Source organism: Sus scrofa, chromosome 15 (genome assembly GCF_000003025.6).
Source record: "Sus scrofa isolate TJ Tabasco breed Duroc chromosome 15, Sscrofa11.1, whole genome shotgun sequence".
Lineage (NCBI taxonomy): Eukaryota > Metazoa > Chordata > Mammalia > Artiodactyla > Suidae > Sus > Sus scrofa.
The window spans coordinates 16,183,028-16,206,878 of NC_010457.5; the positions used below are offsets into that span (position 1 = coordinate 16,183,028).

The 23,851-nt window shown below is 42.2% G+C and overlaps 1 protein-coding gene across 2 annotated transcripts in view; it reads right to left on the reverse strand.

Moving 5' to 3' along the window:
- The window catches only part of UBXN4 (UBX domain protein 4), a 44,397-nt gene extending 20,913 nt beyond the window's left edge, over positions 1-23,484 (reverse strand). Inside the window, exons 1-6 of one of the 2 annotated variants that reach the window (XM_005654160.3) lie at positions 23,099-23,484; positions 14,834-14,936; positions 10,697-10,725; positions 9,819-9,937; positions 8,993-9,170; positions 1,200-1,293 (exon numbers count right to left, since the gene is read on the reverse strand). In XM_005654160.3, coding sequence (XP_005654217.2) covers positions 1,200-1,293; positions 8,993-9,170; positions 9,819-9,937; positions 10,697-10,725; positions 14,834-14,936; positions 23,099-23,180 — 605 coding nt within the window. In that variant the 5' untranslated portion in view covers positions 23,181-23,484. Of the gene's footprint in view, positions 1-1,199; positions 1,294-8,992; positions 9,171-9,818; positions 9,938-10,696; positions 10,726-14,833; positions 14,937-22,545 lie in introns of both variants that reach the window. The other variant, XM_021074795.1, reaches the window with a different exon arrangement.

Here is a 23,851-nt window from a genome sequence, read left to right on the forward strand (position 1 = left end):
ATGTTGCCATGGCAGTGGCTGTGGTGTAGGCTGGCGGATGAAGCACCAATGTGACCCCTGGCCTGAGAACTTCCATATACTTCAGGTGCAGCCCTAAAAAAAGGAAAGAAATTTTTAAAAATTAAAAAAAAAACCAGAAACTCCCCTTTCCCACAGCAATTAAACAGCACCTGATCCCACCCCATGATAAAGTGCTACCTGCCATGTTTTTCTCATTCCCCCAAAGTCTCAAAATCTTTCCCTCATTTTTCATTTTCACTTCATCCCAGGACCCCAGGTTGTGCAAATAAGGGTGCATGGTGGTGGGACTGGTCTTAGCAAAACAGAAAGACACAAAGGAGAATGAACCACTGGAACTATACTTCCCTACTGCTCTTCTCCCAGCCCCACACCATTTCTCACTGCTATGAGAGATCTACCCTGCCCTGCACCTCCAGTTCCCAGCCTGCCCTAACCCCTATGAAAAACAATCAGAATCTAGGTTTTGCTGAAACAATTCTCATTTTTACTGAGCCAAGCCAACACAGATATGTCAATGTCAGTAGTCATTCTGAACCTTGTTTCCCCATAATGGCATCTATATGAACAGGAAAATGTCAAGTTGAAGCATTTTCTCTTAACTTCTACATAACACTGAGTGATTTTTAAGATTTACAAATATTCCTGTTTATCCTTTTACCATTAACTCATATATCTTTTTAAGAATCACAGTATAAGACTATGATTTTATAACTGTTATAGCATTAAGAAAACTAAACTAGAAACTATGAAAAGTCAGAAATTTGATTAATAAACCAACTAATAACTTATGAAATTTAATAGACACCCACTTATACAGACCCCAGGCTCAGTACATAGTCATAAAATGAGCTGAAGTTCTTGCCCATCTGGAACTTGTCCTACAGTACAGAGATAAAAGTGGAAGTGACAGATGGAAATACACGTACCAAAACACCAGTGAAAATGAGATTCTTAGAATTATTAGACCCAAAGCTGACCTATAACTTCAGAGACACAGAAATTTTTACTTCTAGAATACAATTTTATGGATATAAATAAGTTGGTCAGGTAATAAAAAATTTCAACCTAGAATTCTGAAATTTCACTTGTGTAATTTTAGTTCCTATCTAAATTAATGAAATGACTGAAAACCATCGTCTTTCTAACAAAATACTATATCTGTGAAAATAAGAGCAAACCTTTCCACTCTGACGGTGAGGTCCTCTGTAGGTCTCTGATTTGAACATCCACTAGGCTCCTGAGACACAGTAGCATGGCCTGAACTTTCTCCTCCTTAATTATTAAATAAAAAGAAATAAGAAAAAAAATTGCATTTAATGCCAATTTTAGAAAGGTATAAATCTTTGGGGTATAACATTTGTTAATAATCTTATTTCTTAAGCATTACATACTTTCCCTAAGAATGGAGTAGGAAATAAGAAATGAGCTAATACTAATTCTGAAGTTTGGACCTGGGTACAACAGTATATAAATGAGAAATAAGGCAGTCACCCAGTTGAAAACCACTGAGACAAAACATGAAGAAATGTTAATCTGGCAGGAGGATTTATAACAAAAATAGACTAAGTATGCCTGGCCAGGAGTAGGTTCCACTCTAAGGCAGCATGATCCAATATCTTTGGTATCCAGCAGGGCAGCCACTGGTCACATGTGGCTGTGGTTGTGGTATTCGACAGTGAAGCTCTAGAGGCCAAGTTTGATACTGGGTATCACTCTATACTCTATCAAAAGGGCTGGCTTCTATAGACCACAATGATTCCTTAGAAAAGCTTTTTGTATCTACATTAGTATTCTTTATTTTTATTTTTGATTGCACCTGCAGCATACAAAAAATCCCAGGCCAGGGATCAAACCTGAGCCACAGCCATAACCAGAGCCAAAGCAGTGACAAGACCAGATCCTTAGTGTTCTTTTAAGAATTTCTTGGAGTTCCTGTTATGGCTCAGTGGGTTAAGGACCTTATGTTGTCTCTGTGAGGACACAGGTTTGATACCTGGCCTCACTTGGTTGGTTAAGGATCCAGTGTTGCCCCAAGTTGTGGCGTAGGTCCCAGCTATATCCCTGATACAACCCCTGATCCAGGAACTTCTATATGCCACAGGTGCAGTTGTTAAAAAAAAATGGGGGGGGCGGGTGTCTTGAAGTACAGAATTTTGTCCTGGACTGCTGTAGAGGATAGCTATGGTCTGGTACTTCCTTTTAGAACCTCTGCCATTTCCTTCCTTACCACTCACCATTAACTGAATTATTCTCTACATTTTTTTTTCTTCTCTTTTTTTCCGCTCCTGCATGTGGAAATCCCAGGCCAGCGATCAAACCCAAGCATCCATAGTAACCCAAGTTACTGCAGATTCTTAACCCACTGAATCACAGCAGGAATTTACCATTTTTGATCTCTCAAAGAGCATGGACTATGAAGGAACAAAGTCTGGGCTCCAAAAGTCCTATTCTGTCACTTTAGTAAGTAACTTAATTCTCACCGTACCTCATCTATAAAGTGGGCACAGTAACCTCATAGAGTTGTTACAAGAAATATGTGTTAATACAAGTGAAAGGCTGAGTCTTTTACTAAGACTAGCACATAGAAATTGCTTCAGTTCTTAGGCAGAGTCACTGGGACACATCTCTTCCTACCTCTGCATACACTGCCTCACCTAGGTAGCTTAAAATCAACCATAGCATATTTACACTTTAGAAATCAGCAAACGCTACAAAAAAGGATTTTTTTTCCTCCAAAAAAACCTTTCATTACATATTTACCAACACTTGTGTGTTTAAGTGAAAATACAAATTCTGTTTTATAGCAGAAATTATTACAACATTGTAAATCAGCTCCACTTCAATAAAACTTTAAAAAATGACAAAAAAAAAAAATCACATTTTGGAGTTCCTGTTGTGGCTCAGTGGTAACGAACCCAACTAGTATCCATGAGGACGCGGGTTCAATCCCTGGCCTCACTAATGGGTTAGGATCTGGCGTTGCTGTGGCTGTGATATATGCTGGCAGCTATAGCCCCAATTCAACCCTTAATCTGGGAACCTCCTTCTGCTGAAGGTATGGCCCTAAAAAAAACAAAAAAAAAGAGAGAGAGGAAAGAAAATACACAGTATCAAGTAGTCTTGCCAAAAAAAAAACAAAAAGTAAATAAAGAATGAACATGAATCTGATAAGTAATACAAGTCTATAGTTTTACTACCAATTTAGGGGAATGTTTACAAATCACATTGAAGATACACCAAATCCAGACTGTGGGAAACTACAGATAAAAACCACTACTGACAGTGGAAAGCTAAAAATAAATGACTCATCAATCAGTAACAATATACTGGACTCTGATTCAAAGAAACTGAAAAATTTAGTGTAAATAATGCCTGGATGATTAATGACAAAAGGAGATTACTTTTAAATTTTCTAGGTTTCATATGGGATAACGGTAATGGTGGTGGTTTTTTTTTTCGGTTCAATATTGTCTTATTTATCTTACATCCAAACCTTTTCAAGTAGATACAAGCCTCTGACTATTCCATTATGTCTTTCATACATATTCATGCCCAAACATTTACATATTGAAATATGTCATACACTATATTTATATATTACCATATTATGAAGCCCTTTCCTGGTATTTCTTTGGGTTTTTTTTTAATTATAGTTGATTTACAGTGTTGTGTCAATTTCTACCGTACAGGATAGTGACCCAGATATACACACATACACACACACACACACACACATACGCACACATTCTTTTTCTCACATTATCTTCCATCAATGTTCTATCCCAAGACATTAGATATACTTCCCTGTGCTGTATATTACATGGTTATCTTTTAAAGTGCTTATCTTTTAGATACTAACATTTTAAAAGATGAAATAATATAATGTCTAACTTTATTCTAAATAACAAGTAGCAAGGAGACGCAAAATATAGAGCACAGATGAAATAATACTGGCCATGAGTTAAAAATAATGGGTTCCCACTGTGGCACAGCAGATTATGAATCTGGCATTGTCTGCAACAGCTTGGGTCACTGCTGAGGCATAGGTCCGATTCCTGGCCCAGTGCAATGTGGGTTAAGGGTCTGGCATTGCCACAGCTGCAGCTTGGATTCAATCCCTGGCCCGGGAACTTCCATATGCAAAACAGTTGGAAGAAAAGCAATGGGTTCAAGGGATTTCTTTTTTTTTTTCATTATTTGCGAATGCAATATTTGGTTTTGGCTTGTGATTGCCCTGTTTTTTAAGTATGCTAACCCCTTCCTATAATTGTGTGTTTTAGCCTGATGGTCCTGTAAGTTCAAACACTTCATTACTATATTAAAATTAAGAAGAGAAACATACAAACAAAAAGGGTTATTTATTTCCTAACATCCCTTGCCCACATTTTATGATTTTGATGACTCTTTTATTTTTTTCTTTTTAATTTTATTTTGTTTGAAGCATGTTCATGATTAAATCTGTATGCTGGCTTATTTGAGTGACTTCTCTCTGATTGCAGTTTCCTCAGTCCTAGTTCTTCCTCCTCCTCTTCTTTTTTTTTTTTTTTTTTTTTCTTTTCTTTTTTCTTCCCTTTCCTTCCTTGCTTTTTGGTTTACAGAAGCCCTTTCAGTATTTCTTTTAGCCTGGGTTTTGTGTTGCTGTATTCTTTTAGTTTTCGTTTGTTGGAAAAAATTTTTATTTTGTTTGTTGGAAAAATTTTTATTTCCCCTTCTATTTTAAATGACATTCTTGCTGGATAGAGTATTCTAGGTTGCATTTTTTCCTTTTAGCACTTTAAATATCTCTTGCCATTCCCTCCTGGCCTGTAGTGTTTCTGTAGAGAAATCAGCTGACAATCTTATGGGGGTTACCTTGTAGGTAACATTCTGCTTTCCTCTTGCTGCCTTTAGGATCCTCTCTTTATCACTGACTTTTGCCATTTTTATTATGATGTGTCTTGGTGTGGGTCTATATGGGTTCAATTTGTTTGGGGCCCTCTGTGCTTCCTGTATCTTGAACTCAGTATCCTTTAGATTTGGGAAGTTTCCAGTGATAATTTCTTCAAATACATTTTCCATTCCCTTATCTTTTTCTACTCCTTCTGGAATCCCTATTATGCGTAGATTGGCCCACTTTATATTATCCCACTGGTCTCCTATATTGCTTTCCTGTTTTTTGATTTGGTTTTCTGAAGGCTGACCTGATTGGGTGATTTCCATTATTCTATCTTCCATATCACTGATTCATTCTTCTGCATTATTCATTCTGGTTTTTACTGCCCTTAGTTCAGTTTGTATCTCTGCAAATCAATGTTCTAGTTTTTCTTGGCTCCTCCTTATATTTTCTAGTTCCTTTCTGAAGGTATCTGCATTACTGTTCATATCTTCTCTTAATTCCTTCAGTATTTTCACTATTTCTCTTTTGAACTACAGGTCTGTCAGACTGCAGAGATCTGTTTCATTGTTGACTGTTTTAGGTGAGTTCTCCTGTTGGTTTGACTGGGGGTGGTTTCTCAGCTTCTTCATCTTGCTTGTTGTTTTCTTTTTCCTGAGGGAGTTGTACTCTCTGTGACCAGGCAGTGTTTGCCTTGTCACTGCCATGGAATGTTTCCTGAGGGCTGGCGTTGTTGGTCAGTCTTTTTTGAGGCAGCATGGCTCTTCTGGAGTGTTGATGGGGCTAACAGGGTCTCTTTGAAGCAAAGGAGGGCTTCCTGAAGGCAGACAGGACTGGGAGGTCCACACCACGATGGTAGCAGATTTCACTTGGTCATGCAGAGCTTGCGCTGGTGTTTTTAGGCTGTGGGGTTCTTGCAGGGGGTTGGCGGTGTTGGGCAGCTATTCCTCAGGAGTGCAGCACCCCCTGGGGGCTGGAGCAGCTATCTGGGTCACTGAGAACCCAGGAGGCTCTTCCCTAGGGCAGCCCAACTCAGAAGGACGGCCTGAGAATGTAGGCAGATCTTTTCAGAGTCTGGCCAAGCTTGTTGTAACTTTTCCAGGCTGCAGGGGGGGTGGGGGGTCCTGCAGAGAGCTGGCAGTCCTTTGCAGTTGTTCCACAAGAGTGCGGCTTCCCCCCACCCCCAGGGCTGGAGCGGCTAGCTGGGCCGCTGAAAACCCAAGAGGCTCTTCCCCAGGGCAGCCCAACTCAGAAAGACTGTCCGAGAATTAGGCAGATCTTTTCACGGCCCAGCCAGGCTTGTTGTAGCTTTTCTCGGCTGCAGGGGGTCCTGCCTGGAGCTGGCAGTCCTGTGCAGCTGATCCGTGAGAGCCTGGCACCCCCCTGAGGGCTTGGGTGGCTAGCTGGGCCACTGCCAACCCAAGAGGTTCTTCCCCAGGGCAGGCTGACTCAAAAAGACTGTCCGAGAATTAGGCAGATCTTTTCATGGCCTGGCTAGGCTTGTTCTAGCTTTTCTGGGCTGCAGGCCTTTTCTCGGGGGCTGGTGGTGTTTGGTGCTGCTCTGTGGGGGGTGTAGCCCCTCCAAAGGGCAAGCAGGCCTGTGCAGGGACAGCCCCTGTGGTGGTAGGCTTCAGGCAATTGTTGAGGCCAGCCCTCCCGGATGGCAGGCAGCCCCAGGTCCGGCGAGTGGGTAGCAGGTAGCAGGGGTGAGGGGAGGGGATGCATTGGGAAGCACAGCTTTCTGCTAGCTAGTGGGCCAGTAAGCTTGCTGTGGTGTGGGGAGTATTCTATGGGGACCCACCCCTTCTTTTCTCCCCTCCCCAGCATGGGCGCAGACCAGGCTCTTCTCCCAGGTTCCCTCTGATGTGGCTTTCCACTGTCCCGCCCCTAGAGTATTGCTCCCTTCCTCTGCGACAGCTTTGTTTTCTAGTCTCCCAGGCAGTCTCTGCCCCCTCAAACTTGAAACACCAATTTCTAGACCTCCCAAGCAGTCTCCGCTCCAACCCACCCCCCAGCCCTTTCCCGGGGACTAACCTCCGGAGCTGAGGTCTCGGTGCCCAGCCCCCACCCAGGCGTCTCAATTTTTGGTGACTGTGCCCGTAGTTCAGATGGTCCATTCGGTTCTCGATCTGCTTCTCAGAACTCCAACTTACTGCTACACTCTTCTCTGCATCTGGAGATTCCTCTGATTCATTTGATCTTCCCCCCGAGTAGGTGACTTTCCAGGGTTCAGGATCCCTTTCTCCTCCGCAGTTCCCTTTCGGGAGTGCCCGTTCAGCTCGGATTCACCTTCTCTCACTCTCTTTTTTCTTGTTTTACCTAGTAATGTCACGAACTTCTTGCTGTTATTGTAGTTTAGGTTCTTCTGCCAGCAATTGGTTGCCGTTCTGTGCGAGTCATTTATCCTGTAGATGTGTTTTTTTTGTTGTGTTTGTGGGAGAGGGCAAGCATGTCCCCCTACTCTTCCACCATCTTGTCTCCTCCCTCAAGGGATTTCTTATACTATTTTCTCTACTTCTGTATATGTTTGAAATTTTCCAGGAGTTCCCAATGTGGCAGAATGGGATCAGGGGCATCTCTGTAGCATATGAATGCAAGTTTAATACTGGGCCTGGCACAGTGGGCTAAAGGATCAGGTGTTGCTGCAGCTGCAGTGTAGGTCACAACTGCAGCTTGGGTCTGATCCTTGGCCAGGGAATTCCATATGCTACGGGGCATCCAAAAAAAGGGAAAAAAAAGAGTTCCCATCATGGCTCAGCAGTATCAAACCCAACTAGCATCCAAGAGGACAAATGTTAAATCCCTGGCCTCGTTCAGTGGGTTAAGGATCTGGCATTGCCATGAGCTGTGGTGTAGGCTGGCAGCTGCAGCTTTGATTCGACCCCCTAGCCTGGGAATTTCCATATGCCATAGGTGTGGACCTAAAAAGCAAAAAAAAAAAAAAAAAAAAAAAAAAAACCCATAAAGAAGCTAAAAAAAAATCTACAAAGAACTGAGATTAGAGTGGCTACTCACCTCAGATAAGACAGAGTCTAACAGTTTGAGTCTAGCCAAGTTAATTGTCTACTAAAACAATAACATCAACATTTTGCAGGAATATAACAGAATCCAGTGTGTTGTGTGCAACTCTATAAACAATGCTAAAGCACTAAAGTTAATGGGAAATTAAAGAGCATCAAATTTCAGTTCAATACAAAGTAGACTTTTCTAAAAACTAGGTCTTCAAAAGGAGAACAGGCTTCCCATCAAGATAATGACTTTCCTGTCATTAAATGTATTCAAATAGAGGCTTGATTATCTATCCAGGATGCTGGAGCAGGATCATCTTTTAGGATACTAATACTCTAACTTCTTTTTTTTTGTCTTTTGTCTTTTTAGGGCCACACCCAAGGCATGTGGAGGTTCCCAGCTAGGGGTCTAATTGGAGCTGTAGCTGCTGTGGCCACACCCACAGCCACAGCCATGTAGAAGCCATCCTCATGGATACTATTCGGGTTCACTGACCACTGAGACACAACGAGAACTCTCTATTCTAACTTCTTGACTTAACTTACCCTACCTAATACAAAGCTATATTACATAAAACAACTCTGATTGTGCAGGATCCCTAATATACAGTGTAAAATTTCTCTCCTGCCTTTTCTTCAACCTCTCCGCAATCTTATCTCCGACTGCTACAGGCTTTATTTTACAACTATCTTTTAATTCTAATTTTTAAAATGCAAATACAACTGTCCTAAATGTGTATTTTATAGGTTTAAAAACAATTCCAAACAAGTCAATTCATTTGGATCTTTCAAAATCCTCTGGCTGAGATATATAAAACTGATGAGTGTCTTAATGACAGACCCTGAACCACATAGCACAGTAGCAGAAATTACTACTATCAGCTGTTCTGGACTATTACTTATTTGGGTTTGAAGGACATAGTGACTTTACCCTCTTCTGCCACTAAATGACAAACATACATATCTAAAACAACACTTAAATTTTAAGTTAAATGAATGTGAAAGGGAAAAATACAATACTTTTATTTTAAGGATATTAATTTCCAGCCTTTAAAATGAAATGGAGGAGAAAGGATACACTGAAAATTACCTGCTGCAGAATCTGACTTTTTATCAGGAGAAGTGGGTGGTGTCTTGCGAAGCTCTACATTTCCAGACTGACAATTTTCAGAAGTGTTGTTATGTTCAGATGAGTTGGATGGGGTAGAGACTGAACTTTCTGACTGGCTACCATTTGCCACTGATGTTTCACCTTTTAATGTGTGCATCTGGAAAGAAAAAAAATCAGAATTTAATTACAGAGAAGAATCTAAATTTACCAAAGGCATATGAGAGTAAAATATGATTAAGTCAATTTGTACTCCACAGGAGGGGGAAATACTAAATTTTCCAAGTAGATCAAACTAAAACGTATAATCGTAAATATGACAATCACATTATGGAATTCAACTGCAGGGTCACAGCAGCATAAAAAGTTGTTAGAGTACATTGTTGATTTTCCTTAAAATTAGAAATCAAGGAAAAAGTTACATGCTATATTAGCTATTTGCCCAAAGCGGATGCAAGTGAGAAGTTGAGTAAGGTCTTTAAAACACAGCAAATAATATACTGTTAGAGACCTTAATGAGACAGCAACTCTCTTTGGCAACAGAGTAATAATAATGTGCCTTTAGTGGTTGGGCGAGGGAAAAAAAGGGAAAGGAGAACAGGAAGTTATTCCTGTACTATGCTACAGGCACCTCTAACCTCATAATGCTATTTTCAAAACCAGTCCAGAAAGAGAGTACTTACTACCTTTTAGGTTTAATAGCATACCTCGTTTCTAAATATTCAGGGTTGTTCCAAAAATACTCCAAAATTAAATTCCTGATAAACCATTTTCCAATGTTTATACAAAGAATTCTGTTCCTTCTCACCTGCTGGACTTTGTGGATTCTGCTAACAAGTTCATCTGCAGAAACACTTCCTGCTATTACCTCCAAGGGAATTCCACTGTCTCCAATAAAGAAACTGGATGGAACACATACTACAGGATCTGTACAGTTCAATTAAGTCAATTCGTGGTAACAAAGCAAAAGAAATCATCTTTGTGAATTTCACATTATAATTAGATAACATCTTCATAAAATAATTTCAACTACCATATCATTATGCCCCCAGTGCATGCGCTATTTAATTGATTTATCTGTACTATATATCAAGTGGAAAACACCCACTACATTCTCCTCTACCATAAGTTTTACATCTATCATATCTCTTGTGAGCTACTTCTAACATTCCAACAACACTGCTCCAATATGAATTGCTTTGCAGCTATTCACAATTTAAAACAAACAGGAGTTCCCCTCATGGCGCAGTGGAAACAAATCCAGACTAGGAACCATGAGGTTGCAGGTTCGATCTCTGGCCTCGCTCAGTGGGTTAAGGGTCCGGCGTTGCCATGAGCTGTAGTGTAGATCACAGACGAGGCTCAGATCTGGCGTTGCTATGGCTCCGGCGAAGGCCAGTGGCAATAGCTCCAATTAGACCCCTAGCCTGGGAACCTCCATATGTGCGGGTGCAGCCCTAAAAAGACAAAAGACAAAAAAATAAAAATAAAACAAACAAAAAAAATGATCCCATGTGCCACAAGGTATTGTCTCAAAAGATATTTAGCAACATAAAGTTTCCATAAACAAGAATGCATGAGCTACTAAATAAAAATGAGTAAGTTCTAATTGTCATGAATTAATCAGAAGAAAAGTAAATCCTCAAGCAAAATATACATAAAACCGATTCTTTATAGAAAGGATACAGATTTGTGAAAATTGTAGGCAGGCTTCACTGTAAAACAAAATCAAACAGAAAATCAATCACTACATGAATGCAAGTGTTTCCCAAATAATGAGCTGTTTTTATAAAACTTTACCAATTCCAAGTATTTTTCTGAAACTACTAGTTCCCTTCATAGGCATCAGCTGAAGGAAGAAAAATGTAATCCTTATTTCACAGAGCTTTTTGGGTTGTTTTATAATTTTCAGATTAAAGAGGCACTTGCTAGGAGTTCCTGTTGTGGCTCAGAGGTTAACGAACCTGACTAGCATCCAAGAGGACACAGGTTCAATCCCTGGCCTCACTCAGTGGGTTAAGGATTCAGCATTGCCGTGAGCTGTGGTGTAGGTCACAGATGCAGCTCAGATCCCACGTTGCTGCGTCTGTGGTATAGGTCGGTGGCTACAGTTCCATTGGGACCCCTAGCCTGGGAACCTCCATAAGCCAGGGGTGTGGCCCTAAAAAAAAACAAAACAAAAAAAAAGGAGGCACTTGCTGTTATAACCCACAAACTGGTGGCTGGATCCTGACACCTAAAAATCAAGTTAGCATATGCTGTTTCTTCCTCAGCAGCAAGTATATCTGAATATAATACCTTAACTTGTAACAAAAAATATTAATACCTGTGACTTACCCATGCAAGTAATAATACAATACTTTGAAACAACAAAGATTATATAATCATAAAAAGGAAAAGAGTCGGAGTTCCTGTTGTCGTGCAGTGGAAACAAATCTAACAACAATGAAGTTGCGCAGGTTTGATCCCTGGCCTCGCTCAACAGGTTAAGGATCCGGCACTGCTATAAGCTGTGGTGTAGGTCACAGACATGGCTCAGATCCTGCATTGCTGTGGCAGTGGTGTAGGCCAGCAGCTGTAATTCCAATTAGATCCCTAGCCTGGGAACCTCCATATGCCATGGGTGTGGCCCTAAAAAGCAAAAAAAAAAAAAAAGGAAAAAAGTACGTCAAACTGCTACCATTTTTGTAAAAAAAGGGGATGAAAAAAATACAAACATATTTTCTTGATTTAGTGGCCTTCAGAGAAGATTTGGTAGCCTCCAGGATCTGTGTAGTTAGGGAAAGGGATGGGAAAGAAACTTTATATTATAATACAAATAAGAGACATGGATCGATGTAGATGAGTAATTCCAAGAATCAAATTAATGCTTCCAAGAACTAGAAATTTGTTTCATTTTTTCCTGACTATAAAGCATGATTATCAAAAAAAATCTGAAAATATAATTAAAAAATTACCAAGAATTAATCTCAGAAATAATCATTGTAAACTTTTGACACATTTCCTACCAATCTATTTTTTTTTCACTTTTTTTTTCTTTTTTACTACCACTCCTGCAGCATATGGAAGTTTACAGGCTGGCGGTCAAACTGGAGACACATCTGTAATCTATCCCATGGCTTATGACAACGCCAGATTCTTGACCCACTGAGAAAGGCCAGTGAGATAACTCAATCTTCACGGACACTATGTCAGGTTGTTAACCTGCTAAGCTCCAACAAGAACCCCCCAATCTATTTTCAATGCAGGCTATCTCCACAAATAAATAGAAACTAACATGTTCCTAGAACATTAGCTAGATTTTATTTTTTTTTAGGGCTGAATCCGTAACATATGAAGTTCCCAGGCTAGGGGTTGAATCAGAGCTACAGCTGCCAGCCCTACGCCACAGCCACAGCAATGCAGTATCTAAGCCGCATCGGCAACCTACACCACAGCTCACGGCAATGCCCGATCCCCAACCCACTGAATGAGGCCAGGGATCGAACGCGTATCCTCATGAATACTAGTCAGATTCATTTCTGCTGCACCACAATGGGAACTCCTGTTATTATTATTATATAAAAATAAAAATTAGCAGTTCCCGTCGTGGCTCAGTGGTTAACGAATCCGACTAGGAATCATGAGGTTGCGAGTTCGGTCCCTGCCCTTGCTCAGTGGGTTGGGGATCCGGCGTTGCCGTGAGCTGTGGTGTAGGTTGCAGACGCGGCTCGGATCCCGCGTTGCTGTGGCTCTGGCATAGGCCAGTGGCTACAGCTCCGATTCGACCCCTAGCCTGGGAACCTCCATATGCCACAGGAGCGGCCCAAAGAAATAGCAAAAAGACCAAAAAATAAAAAAATAAAATAAAATAAATAAAAATTAGTTTTCATAATTAAAAGACATACTAGATTCTATTAACAGTCAGTCCACAATAAAACAAACCTCATCCATCACCATACATACATAAGTAGTATCCCTGCGTTTACTAACAAAAATTAGTTTTTTAAAATGCTAGGAGTTCCTGCTGTGGCTCAGCAGAAACAAACCTGACTAGTATCCATGAGGATGTGGGTTCGATCCCTGGCCTCGCTCAGTGGGTTAAGGATCCACTGCTGTCGTAAGCTGTGGTATAGGATGCAGATTCAGCTCAGATCCCATGGTGCTGTGGCTGTGGTATAGGCCAGGAGCTACAGCTCTAATTCTGTCCCTAGCCTGGGAACTTCCATATGTCACAGGCGTAGCCCTAAAAAGGAAAAAAATAATAATAATAAAAATGCTACATGAGGGAGTTCTCCTGTGGCACAGCAGGTTAAGGATCCAGCCTTGTCACTGCAGTGGCTTGGGTAGCTGCTGGATTAAGGATCAGTGAGATAAGGCTCAGCACTGCCACTACTGTAGCTTGGGTAGCTACAATGGCATGGGTTGGATCCTTGGCCCAGGAACTTCTGCATGCCGCAGGTGTGGCTAAAAAATTTTTTTAATTTTTAAAATAAAAAACAGACTTGTAGTTATCAGGTACTAGGGTGGACCTATAAATGTCCTTTTTCTTGGGAGTTCCCGCTGTGGCTCAGTGGGTTAAGAACCTGACTAGAATCCATGAGGATGTGGGTTCAATTCCTGGCCTCGCTGAGTGGATTAAGGACCTGGTGTTGCTGTAAGCTGCAGTGTAGGTCACCAATTCAGCTCGAATCTGGAGTTGCTGTGGCTGTGCTATAGGCTGGCAGCTGCAGTTCTGATTTGACCCATAGTGTGGGACTTCCATATGCTCCAGGTGTGGTTCTAAAAAGAAAATAAAAAAAGAAATGTCCTTATTCTTATGAATTAAATGTTTCCGTTTTCAAAAATAGGATCCAGGGAGTTCCTGTCATGGTGCAGTGGTTAACGAATCCGACTAGGAACCAAGAGGTTGCGGGTACGATCCCTGGCCTTGCTCAGTGGGTTAAGGATCCAGTGTTGCCGTGAGCTGTGGTGTAGGTTACAGACGCGGCTCGGATCCCGCGTTGCTGTGGCTGTGGCGTAGGCCAGCAGCTACAGCTCCGATTCAACCCCTAGCCTGGGAACCTCCATATGCTGCGGGAGCAGCCCAAGAAATGGCAAAAACAGACAAAAAAAAAAAAAAAAAAAAAAAAGGATCCAAGACAGTGATCAACCTCCCAGATATTCAATATATAGTTTGCAGCTACTTCCAAAAGGTTTTAGAATCTGAGGATCACAGTTCTTTGCATTACTGGTGCATGTCACACAGCTGCTTGGTAGACCAAGAATTTTTAAGTTTTTCAGCAAGATATAATGATGAATTTGGAAAATGGCAACCAGAATCGAAGTCTCCAACAAGCCTTAGACAAAAGTAAACTTTTTTTTCTGACCACACCTGCAACACTCAGAAGTTCCCAGGCTAGGGATCTAACCTGCACCACAGCAACAAATGCCAGATCCTTAACCTGCTGAGCTACAAGGAACTCCAAAATCAACATTCTTACAGTTTAAGAGTATTACCATAAGTCTCGACCAAAGACAATGGTTAAAACATTTAAAAAATTCTGGAGTTCCCATCATGGTGCAACGGTTAACGAATCTGACTAGGAACCATGAGGTTGTGGGTTTGATCCCTGGCCTTGCTCAGTGGGTTAAGGATCCAGTGTCGCAGTGAGCTGTGGTGTAGGTTGCAGATGCGGCTCAGATCCTGCGTCACTGTGGCTCTGGCGTAGGCCAGTGGCTACAGCTCCAATTGGACCCCTAGCCTGGGAACCTCTATATGCCGCGGGAAGCAGTCCTTGAAAAGGCAAAAAGACAAAAAAAAAAAAAAAAAATTTAAATTCAAAGATTAAAACATAAGCAAACCTTTTGGTATCGATTTTAATAGCAACAAAATTGTTTGAAGATGCTTCTGTCACCTTGTCATCTTCCCAACTTGCAGCCATCTGTGTAGACTGCTCATCATCACCTGTAAAACATTAAGCATTCTTAAAACATAGAACCAGTATCTAATGATTCTTTTCCCTGGAAATTTGGAACTTCAAATAAAATATATCCCACAAATACTATTTTATACCAAATTTGAAAACTGAATTTTTCCATAAATGGAAAGTGTGACTTATATGCATGGCTAACATTAATAAAAATGAAAAACAAAACAGTACTATTTAGATTGTACAATACATTTTCTAAAAGAAGACATCCAGGAGTTCCCGTCGTGGCTCAGTGGTTAACAAATCTGATTAAGAACTATGACATTGTGGGTTTGATCCCTGGCCTCGCTCAGTGGGTTCAGGATCCACCATTGCTATGAGCTGTGGTGTAGGTCACAGATGCGGCTCGGATCCCACGTTGCTGTGGCTGTGGTGTAGGGGGTGGCTACAGCTCCAATTAGACCCCTAGCCTGGAAACCTCCATATGCTGCAGGCGCGGCCCTAGAAAAAACAAACAAAAAACAAAAAAAAAAAGAAGACATCCAAATTATGATGCAAACATCATCACAATAATTAGAAGCCATGGGCAGAAAAGTTACTATTTTGGCTTTTGTACATGATTTTAGAAGATATAGGTACAATACTTTTCCTTTACATAACATTTTTCTGTTGAGTTCAATGTCCTCCACACACACATTTATTCTCCAGAATTCCTCCAAGATAGACAGAAGCAGGTACAACTCCATTTGCTGTTTTGGACCTGCCTTTTTTTATACATATGCTGATTATAAATGTTATGCTGATGCAAAACTATGGTGACAGAATTCACCTCATATAGGTACAATACTTTTCCTTTACATAACATTTTTCTGTTGAGTTCAATGTCCTCCACACACACATTTATTCTCCAGAATTCCTCCAAGATAGACAGAAGCAGGTACAACTCCATTTTGCTGTTTTGGACCTGCCTTTTTTTATACGTATGCTGATTATAAATGTTATGCTGATGCAAAACTATGGTGACAGAATTCACCTCCACCTTGGTGGAGGTGTTACTGATTGGAAAAGAAGACAAAGGCCCCTCTGGGATCTTGGAAATGTTTATGTCTTATCTGGATGACAGTTACACGGGTGTATTCACCTGTAAAAATTCACCTAGCTGTTCACCAAATACATTTCACTTTACACAATGTAACATACCTCAGTGACAATTTTTTTTTTTTTTTTTTTGTCTTTTTAGGGCCGCACTCGCGGCACATGGAGATTCCCAGGCTAGGGGTCTAATCGGAGCTGTTCTGCCGACCTATGCCAGAGCCACAGCAATGCCAGATCAGAGCCACGTCTGTGACCTACACCACAGTTCACAGCAACACTGGATCCTTAACCCACTGAGCAAGGCCAGGGATCAAACCCGCGACCTCGTGGTTCCTAGTCGGATTCGTTCACAACTGAGCCACAATGGGAACTCCCTCAGTGACAAAATGTTTTAAGTTATCCCCATCAAGAGATTAGTTCCATTTCAGATTTATAATACCTAAATTTTGACATGGTCACTTACTGTGGGCAAAAGAAAACCTACCTAAGTCACTGCAAAATAAGTATTTCTTAGGTTAGCAGAGCTAAGTGCTTCCTCAAAGGTGAGCAACCTTTGCCAATTTATGACTGAAAAGTTTCCAGTTCACATTCTCTGCTTTACAAAAAGAACTTTCTGGAATTTCTTTTGGTGCAGTGGGTCAAGGATCTGGTGTTGTCAATGTGGCGGTCTGGGTCACTGCTGTGACGCAGGTGCAAGCCCTGGCCAGGGAACTTCCACGTGCCTTGGGCACAGCAAAAAAAAAAAAAAAAAAAAAAAAAAAAAAATCCTTCTAATACCTACTCTTCCCATGGGTGACTCCCTTTCCCAATTTAATCCACACTTAGGTTCCCTATCTCAGTTATCTGTTAATAGCAACACCATCCTTTCAGTTCTGAGGCCAAAAATTTCAGTTATTCTTGCCTTCAGTTGATGCTATCTCCAAAATATATCCAGAGTGTAACTATGTCTTACCACCCTCACTGCTGCCACCCTGATCTAAGCTATCATACTCTCACATAAGTGATTACAACAGCCTCCTAATTGGTCTCCCCGCTGAATTTTTCTTAACACAGCATCTTTCTTTAAAAAGTCAGATTATATTGGAGTTCCCATCATGGCACAGTGGAAACGAATCCAACTAAGAACCATGAGGTCGCAGGCTGGATCCCTGGCCTCGCTCAGTGGGTTAAGGATCCAGCATTGCCATGAGCTGTGGTGTAGGTCGCAGACGCAGCTCAGATCTGGCGTTACTGTGGCTATGGTGTAGGCCGGCAGCTGTAGCCTCAATTCAAACCCTAGCCTGGGAACCTCCATGTGCTGTGGGTGCGGCACTAAAAAGACAATAAATAAGTAAAATTAAAATAAAGTCAGGTATCAACTCTGATCAAAATCCTACTATAGCTCTCTATTTCCCTCAAATTCAAAGCCAAAAACCTACTCATGGCCTCAGGCATTCAGTTGCCTCTCTGAGCTCATTTCCTTTTACTTTCTTGATGTCCCTTTCCTTCCTATTCCTCAAATATGAAAGACACTCTTGCTTTAAGGTTTTTCTACTAGTCGATTCCTCTGCCAGGAATATTCCTCCTCACAGATACCTACATGGTTAACTCCCATCTCCCTTAAGTCTTTGTTCAAATGTTATCTTCTCAATAAAGCCTTCCCTAAGCACTACTTTAAAATTATACTTTTCAGATATTCCCAAAGCTCCCTCATTTCCTGCCTTTTTTTCTGTAACACTTATTATGTTCAGCGTTTGTTGTATGTCTCCCTCCACTAAAATCCATGCATGCACCATGAGGACAAGAATTGTTTTCCTTTTTATTTGCTGATATAACTCAAACGGCTACAATAGAACCTGACATACAGTAAGTATCTGGCATATAGCAGGCTCTCAATAAGTATTTTGTGGAATGAATAGCTAAATTTCTGGGATAGTACCATGGCATACCTACAATATTTGACTAATGCTCCACAGCTCAAAGCATTTTATTGATTGATTGATTGACTGGTTGTGAAGTGAAACCCAGGAATATCAGTAATAAGGGGCTTGAGAAAACTGGGCATGGAAAAGTAAACAGGGACTAGAATGCATCCCAGACCAACATTAAAAGAATGCCCATTAGCAAACTCCTAGATGTTGAAGCAGCAGACAGGAATCTACTATCTGCAGTGAGATCACCTTAAGCACATCTTCAGACACTATGGGGTGAGGAGAGATGAAAAATTCCAAGTAAATGACACGATTATCAACCTTGAGAATAGCTACTGAGGAACATTCATACTACAACCATTTCGTAGAGAAGCCTGTGAGGAGTGATTCTTTTTTTTCTCTCTTGGGCAGCACCCACAGCATGTGAAAGTTCCTGGGCCAGGGATAGAACCCACACCACAGGGATAGAACACCACACCCAAGCTGCTGCAGTGACAATGCCAGGTCCTTAACCCACTGTGCCACAAGGGGAACTCTAAGGCATGATTCTTTTTATTCATTCTTTCCTACATTTACTACTTTGTTCCACATTTACACTGTGCTAGGCATTGGGCTATAATAAAACAAAGGATATACCCTCAGTGTAACTAAAAATCTAAAAATTCCAAAAAGAGAGTTCCCATTGTGGCCCAGTGGAAACGAATCTGACTAATATCCATGAAGACACAGGTCTGATCCCTGGCCTCGTTCAGTGGGTTAGGAATCTGGCATTGCTGTGAGCTGTGGTGTAGGTCGCGGATGCGGCTCGGACCCTGAGTTGTTGTGGCTGTGGCGTAGGCCGGCAGTTACAGCTCTGACTGGACCCCTAGCCTGGGAACCTCCATATGCCTTGAGTATAGCCCTTAAAAAAAAAAAATTGCCAACAACAGTGTCTTTAGTTTCTTGCTTTGGAAGGGGGGGGGCTATGCCCACGGCATGTATAAGTTCCTGGGCCAAGGCTCCAACCCACTCTATGACAGCAACCCAGGCCACTGCAGTGACATCAAATCCTTATTCTTGTGCCAGAAGGGAACCCCCAGTTCCTTATTTCTAATGAAATTATGAACTATGATGCGGAGTTAGGTGGGCCTATGATTTTAGGAGAAAAATTTACCATCTTGGTGGTATCAGTTAGTATCCAAAGTGAAAGCTAGTTGGAGTTCCCACCATGGCTCAGTGGTTAATGAATGGCTCAGTGGTTAATGAATGAACTAGGAACCACAAGGTTGCAGGTTCGATCCCTGGCCTCCCTCAGTGGGTTAAAGATCCAGTATTACCATGAGCTGTGGTGTAGGTCACAGATGTAGCTCAGACCCCGAGTTGCTGTGGCTGTGGTGTAGGCCAGCAGCTACAGCTCTGATTAGACTGCTAGCCTGGGAACCTCCATATGCCTCAAGTGAGGTCCTAGACAAAAAAAATATATATATATATATAGTGAAAGCCAGTTAAATAGTACAAACTCTAAAGCAAAAAGCTGCAGACCATTCAACCAGGAATTTCAATCTAGGAAAACTCAGCTAGTCAAAAACTAAAGGTTTTCTGGTCTCTCTCTCTCTTTTTTAAGGGCTGTACCCATGGCATATGGAAGTTCCCAGGCTAAGGGTCAAATTGGACCTACAGCTGCCGGCCTACACCACAGCCACAGCAACTCGGGATCCAGGCCACATCTGTGACCTATATCACAGCTCACGGCAATGCCAGATTCTTAACCCACTGGGCAAGGCCAGGGATTGAACCTACGCCTCGTGGATTCGTTTCCTCTGAGCCATGACGGGAACTCCTTTTGTGGTCTCTTTTAATGAAAAAAAGGCATTAAATGGTGTTGGTCAAGGAAATTTTAGCCAACTCGCAACAAGTCAGTGAAGTGACACCTTTGCTTCAAGATTCTTGTCAGATTATTCTACCTTCCTAAGAACAGAATCAAAATCTTTTTTGGAGTTCTCCCCATGGTGCAGTGGGTTAAGAATCTGACTGCAGGCCAGCAGCTACAGCTCTGATTTGACCTCTAGCCTGGGAACCTCCACATGCCTTGGGTGTGGCCCTAAAACAACAACAAAAGAAAAAAGAAAAAAAAAAGGAATCTGACTGTAGTGGCTCGGGTCAGTGCAGAGGTGCAGGATTTGATCCCCAGCCACACATGGTGGGTTAAAGGATCTGGCGATGCCATAGCTGCAGCATAAGCAGAAACTTTGGCTCAGATTCGATCCTTGGCCCAGGAACTTCTATATGCTGCAGGTGTGGCCATAAGATTAAAAAAAAAAAAAAAATCGTTTTCAGTTTTATTTCTTTCAATTTACAAAACTATAACACTGTAAAAAATCTTTGTTAACTTGACTGGCACTAATCACTGCAGTCTCTTAACATCAAAATTCTTACACTTTATCCATGAAAATTTCACTAAATAAAAACTACCTAAAAATGTTTCCCGCTTGAATGGTTATATAAAGTATACACTTAAGACCACTCCTTCCAACTATAAAGATATCTTTTTAATTTTCCAGAGTTGGAATATTATTGTTAAGGTGTGATATCTAAGAAAATCATGAGTTTTCACTGTAATCTTCAAAGTCATGAACAAAGGTCTAAGTCACCAATAAGTGTAGCAGTTTCATGACTCCACTGTCTACATATTCCTGAAGTGACACTAACTCTACCTGGTTTTGGAGATTACATCCTAAAACTCTAGAAAAACTAACAATATTTTGAATGGGTCAAGGAAGAGACTCCTTTGACAGATTGCCAAGGGTCTTTCTGCAAATGTTCAACAGTCATTAAAGCAATTGGGAATTAGTCATTATTAACTCATATATATATGTATATATATATACACACACACACACACACAAAACCCCAAAGACCTATAACTATATTTCTATTGTAATAATTAGGACTACTATTTACAAATGGGTGTCCAAATTTCCACTAATTAAATCTACTATTTCTTCTTTCAAATTAACTGGTTAACCTGGAGTTCCCATGGCTCAGGGGAAACAAATCTGACTAGCATCCATGAGGATGCAGGTTCAATCCCTGGCCTTGGTCAGTGGGTTAAGGATCCGGCATTGCCGTGAGCTGTGGTGTAGGTCGAAGGTGCGGATCAGACCTGACGCTGCTGTGGTGTAGGCCAGCAGCTACAGTTCCAATTCGACCCCTAGCCTGGGAACTTCCATATGCCACGGTGCAGCCCTAAAAAAAAGTAAAAACAAACAAACAAACAAAACTGGTTAACCCAAAAGTGCCTCCTAGGAACATTTGGACACCATCAAATGTGTTTTTCAGAGTTCCCATCTCCCTCAGTGGAAACTAATCTGACAAGCATCCATGAGGACACAGGTTTGATCCTTGGCCTTGCTCAGTGCATTAAGGATCTGGTGTTGCTGTGAGCTGTGGGGTAGTTTGCAGATGCAGCTCGGATCTGCAGTTGCTGTGGCTATGGTGTAGGCCAGCAGCTGTAGCTTAGATTTGACCCCTAGCCTGGGAACCTCCATATGCTTCGGGTGCAGCCCCAAAATAGACCCCCCAAAAAAGCGTTTTTCACTTAAAAATATGACTACTATAATCCTAGGTTTCCTGATTTGTACACTAATTTCATTAACTACCTAGAGTCTACAACTGTTCGGTTTTTTCTTTCAGAAACAAAAAAGATACTCTTTTTTTGAAGTTGCTAAAAAATAAAATCTGTCAAAAGATATAAATTCTTTTTCTGACCCTCTTACATATCACTTTACTGTGAATATATTTCCTTGTCTATAAAATAGGTATAATCTTGTTCCACCAACTGCAAGGATCAATTGAGATTATATGGGAAAACACAACATAAAATGTCACAAAACGTAACTGTTCTCTTAAAGCATACTAAGTATCATTTAATTTTCCTTTTCCTATTTATCCACTTAATTCCTTATACGTTTATGACATTTATGTGAAATACAACACTAACACAGGATAATAGTGTAAGTTCCCTGGTGGACTAGAGGGTAAGGATCTGGCATTGTCACACTGTGGTCTGGCAGGGGTTTGACCCCTGGCCCTGGAACTTTCACATGCCACAAGCGCCGCCAAAAACAAACAAAAACAGCATAAGAGAATCTAAACTACCCAAGTTCTTCTAATTAATAGCACTGCACTAAAATTTTAGCAGAATTTAAAACAATCTGAAATTCCAACTTTAATGTTAAGTGAAACTCACGTTTCAGCAACTTCGTCTTCACTGTAGTGCATAAAGCTATAGGGCTATTATCTATTTTCCCAAGTCATGAGTTAATAATGACCAAACTGCTATTAAACACAAATAGTTGAAATAATACACCTCGAATTAACGGTAGTCACAAACACTGACTTGGTTTACATAATGAGGATCAACAAAACCACAGAAGCATCTGTTTACTGAAAAATAGAAGATTTCAGTAATAAATCCCAGAGCAACTTAGGATAAATGAGTCAGTACACCTGAAACTGCAGCTATGAAACTAGGAAGACAACAAAGATAGCCAAAGCCTCTGTATCTACTTCTTCTAAACAAATGGTTAAAATAAGAAAAAGATTAGATTCTCCACCCCACCCCCCATAACATTGTTTAAAAAGTCAAACCTATAGAGACCTGAAAAGTTTGCGTCTCAGGAACGTGACATCAGGTGGTTTCTCTTTGTGGATTACCTATGACACAGCTTTCTTCCTGGCAGTCCACAACTAGTTACAAACTGCCTGCCTGGCTAATGGCCTGTCTCTCCCCGCACCTCAACACTAATGACAGCGGCTTTAAAGTTTCCCGAAGCGGGTCCTCGGAGACAGAAATCTCCAACGGGGGCGGTGGGGGTCTGTGAGCAACAACTCCGCAGGCGGCCCGGAGTAAGGCTCGGCGGGGAGCTGCGGGGCAGGGCGGGCGAGGGCCTGCTCCGCTCTTCCCCTCGCCCCGCACAGAGAGGTGACGGCGGGGCTAGGCGCGCTCTCCGGACAAGGCCGGGAGAAGCCGGTGGTGGGGGCAAAGCCCGGTGAGCTCCAAACGGACGGGGGAGGCGCTGAGAAGCCAGTCAGCACCGACAGGCCGGGCCCCTCAGCACGAGGACGAAAGGCAGGGGGCTTCTGGGGTTGGACGTAGGCCGGGGCGGGGTGGGGAATGACCCGGCCACATCTCGGGCCCTCGCCTCTTTCACCTGCCACGAACACCACGAAGACCGCGCCGCTCCTCTTGGCTGATGCGATGGCGGCCGGAATGGCGCCCTGAAACCACAGCATCGTTGCCCTCGGGCCCTATCGCTCGTTTGGTGTGTTGTCGCCGCGGTCCCGGAGCTGACCCCGCCCTCTCCGTCCTCGGGCCCCGCGGCCTCCGCAGCCGCAGCTGGTCCGCCCCCCGCCTCCGGCCCCGCACAGGCGCGCAAGCCGGTCAGAGGCCCTCTGGGACGCGCGCAAGCGCGCAGACGAGGAGCGCCCCGCGACACGTGACACCACACGTCGCCGTCGTCTAGGCACCCCGGTGACTTGTCTTGTTGGCAAGTCGGTGGGTGCGCTATCCTACAAGGCCGCAGGCCCGGCAGTCCCGGAAGTGGACGGAGGTAGTAGGAAGGATGACTAGTAGCTAAGGCGCGTCGGCGGCGCCTTCCTAAGGCATGATGGGAATTGTAGGCTTCTTAGGCTAGGTCCCTTTAACTCTGTGGAAAATATAACTGGTTTCTCGCGCACCGCTAAAGGGGCGGTAGTGAGTCACTTCACAATCTATAAAGAGGAGAAGTAGTGCTTCTCGCCGAGAGATGCCATTCTTGGCTTTATTGAGACCTTGAAAGTGGAGGAAATCGTCCCCGCCCTGAGTGGAACCCTGCCTTTGGGACGATGTAATTCTGTATTACTATTAGTGACCATTGTGAGATAGCGTGGGTGTCTCTGGGTAAGGGACTAAGTGGGCTTTGTGG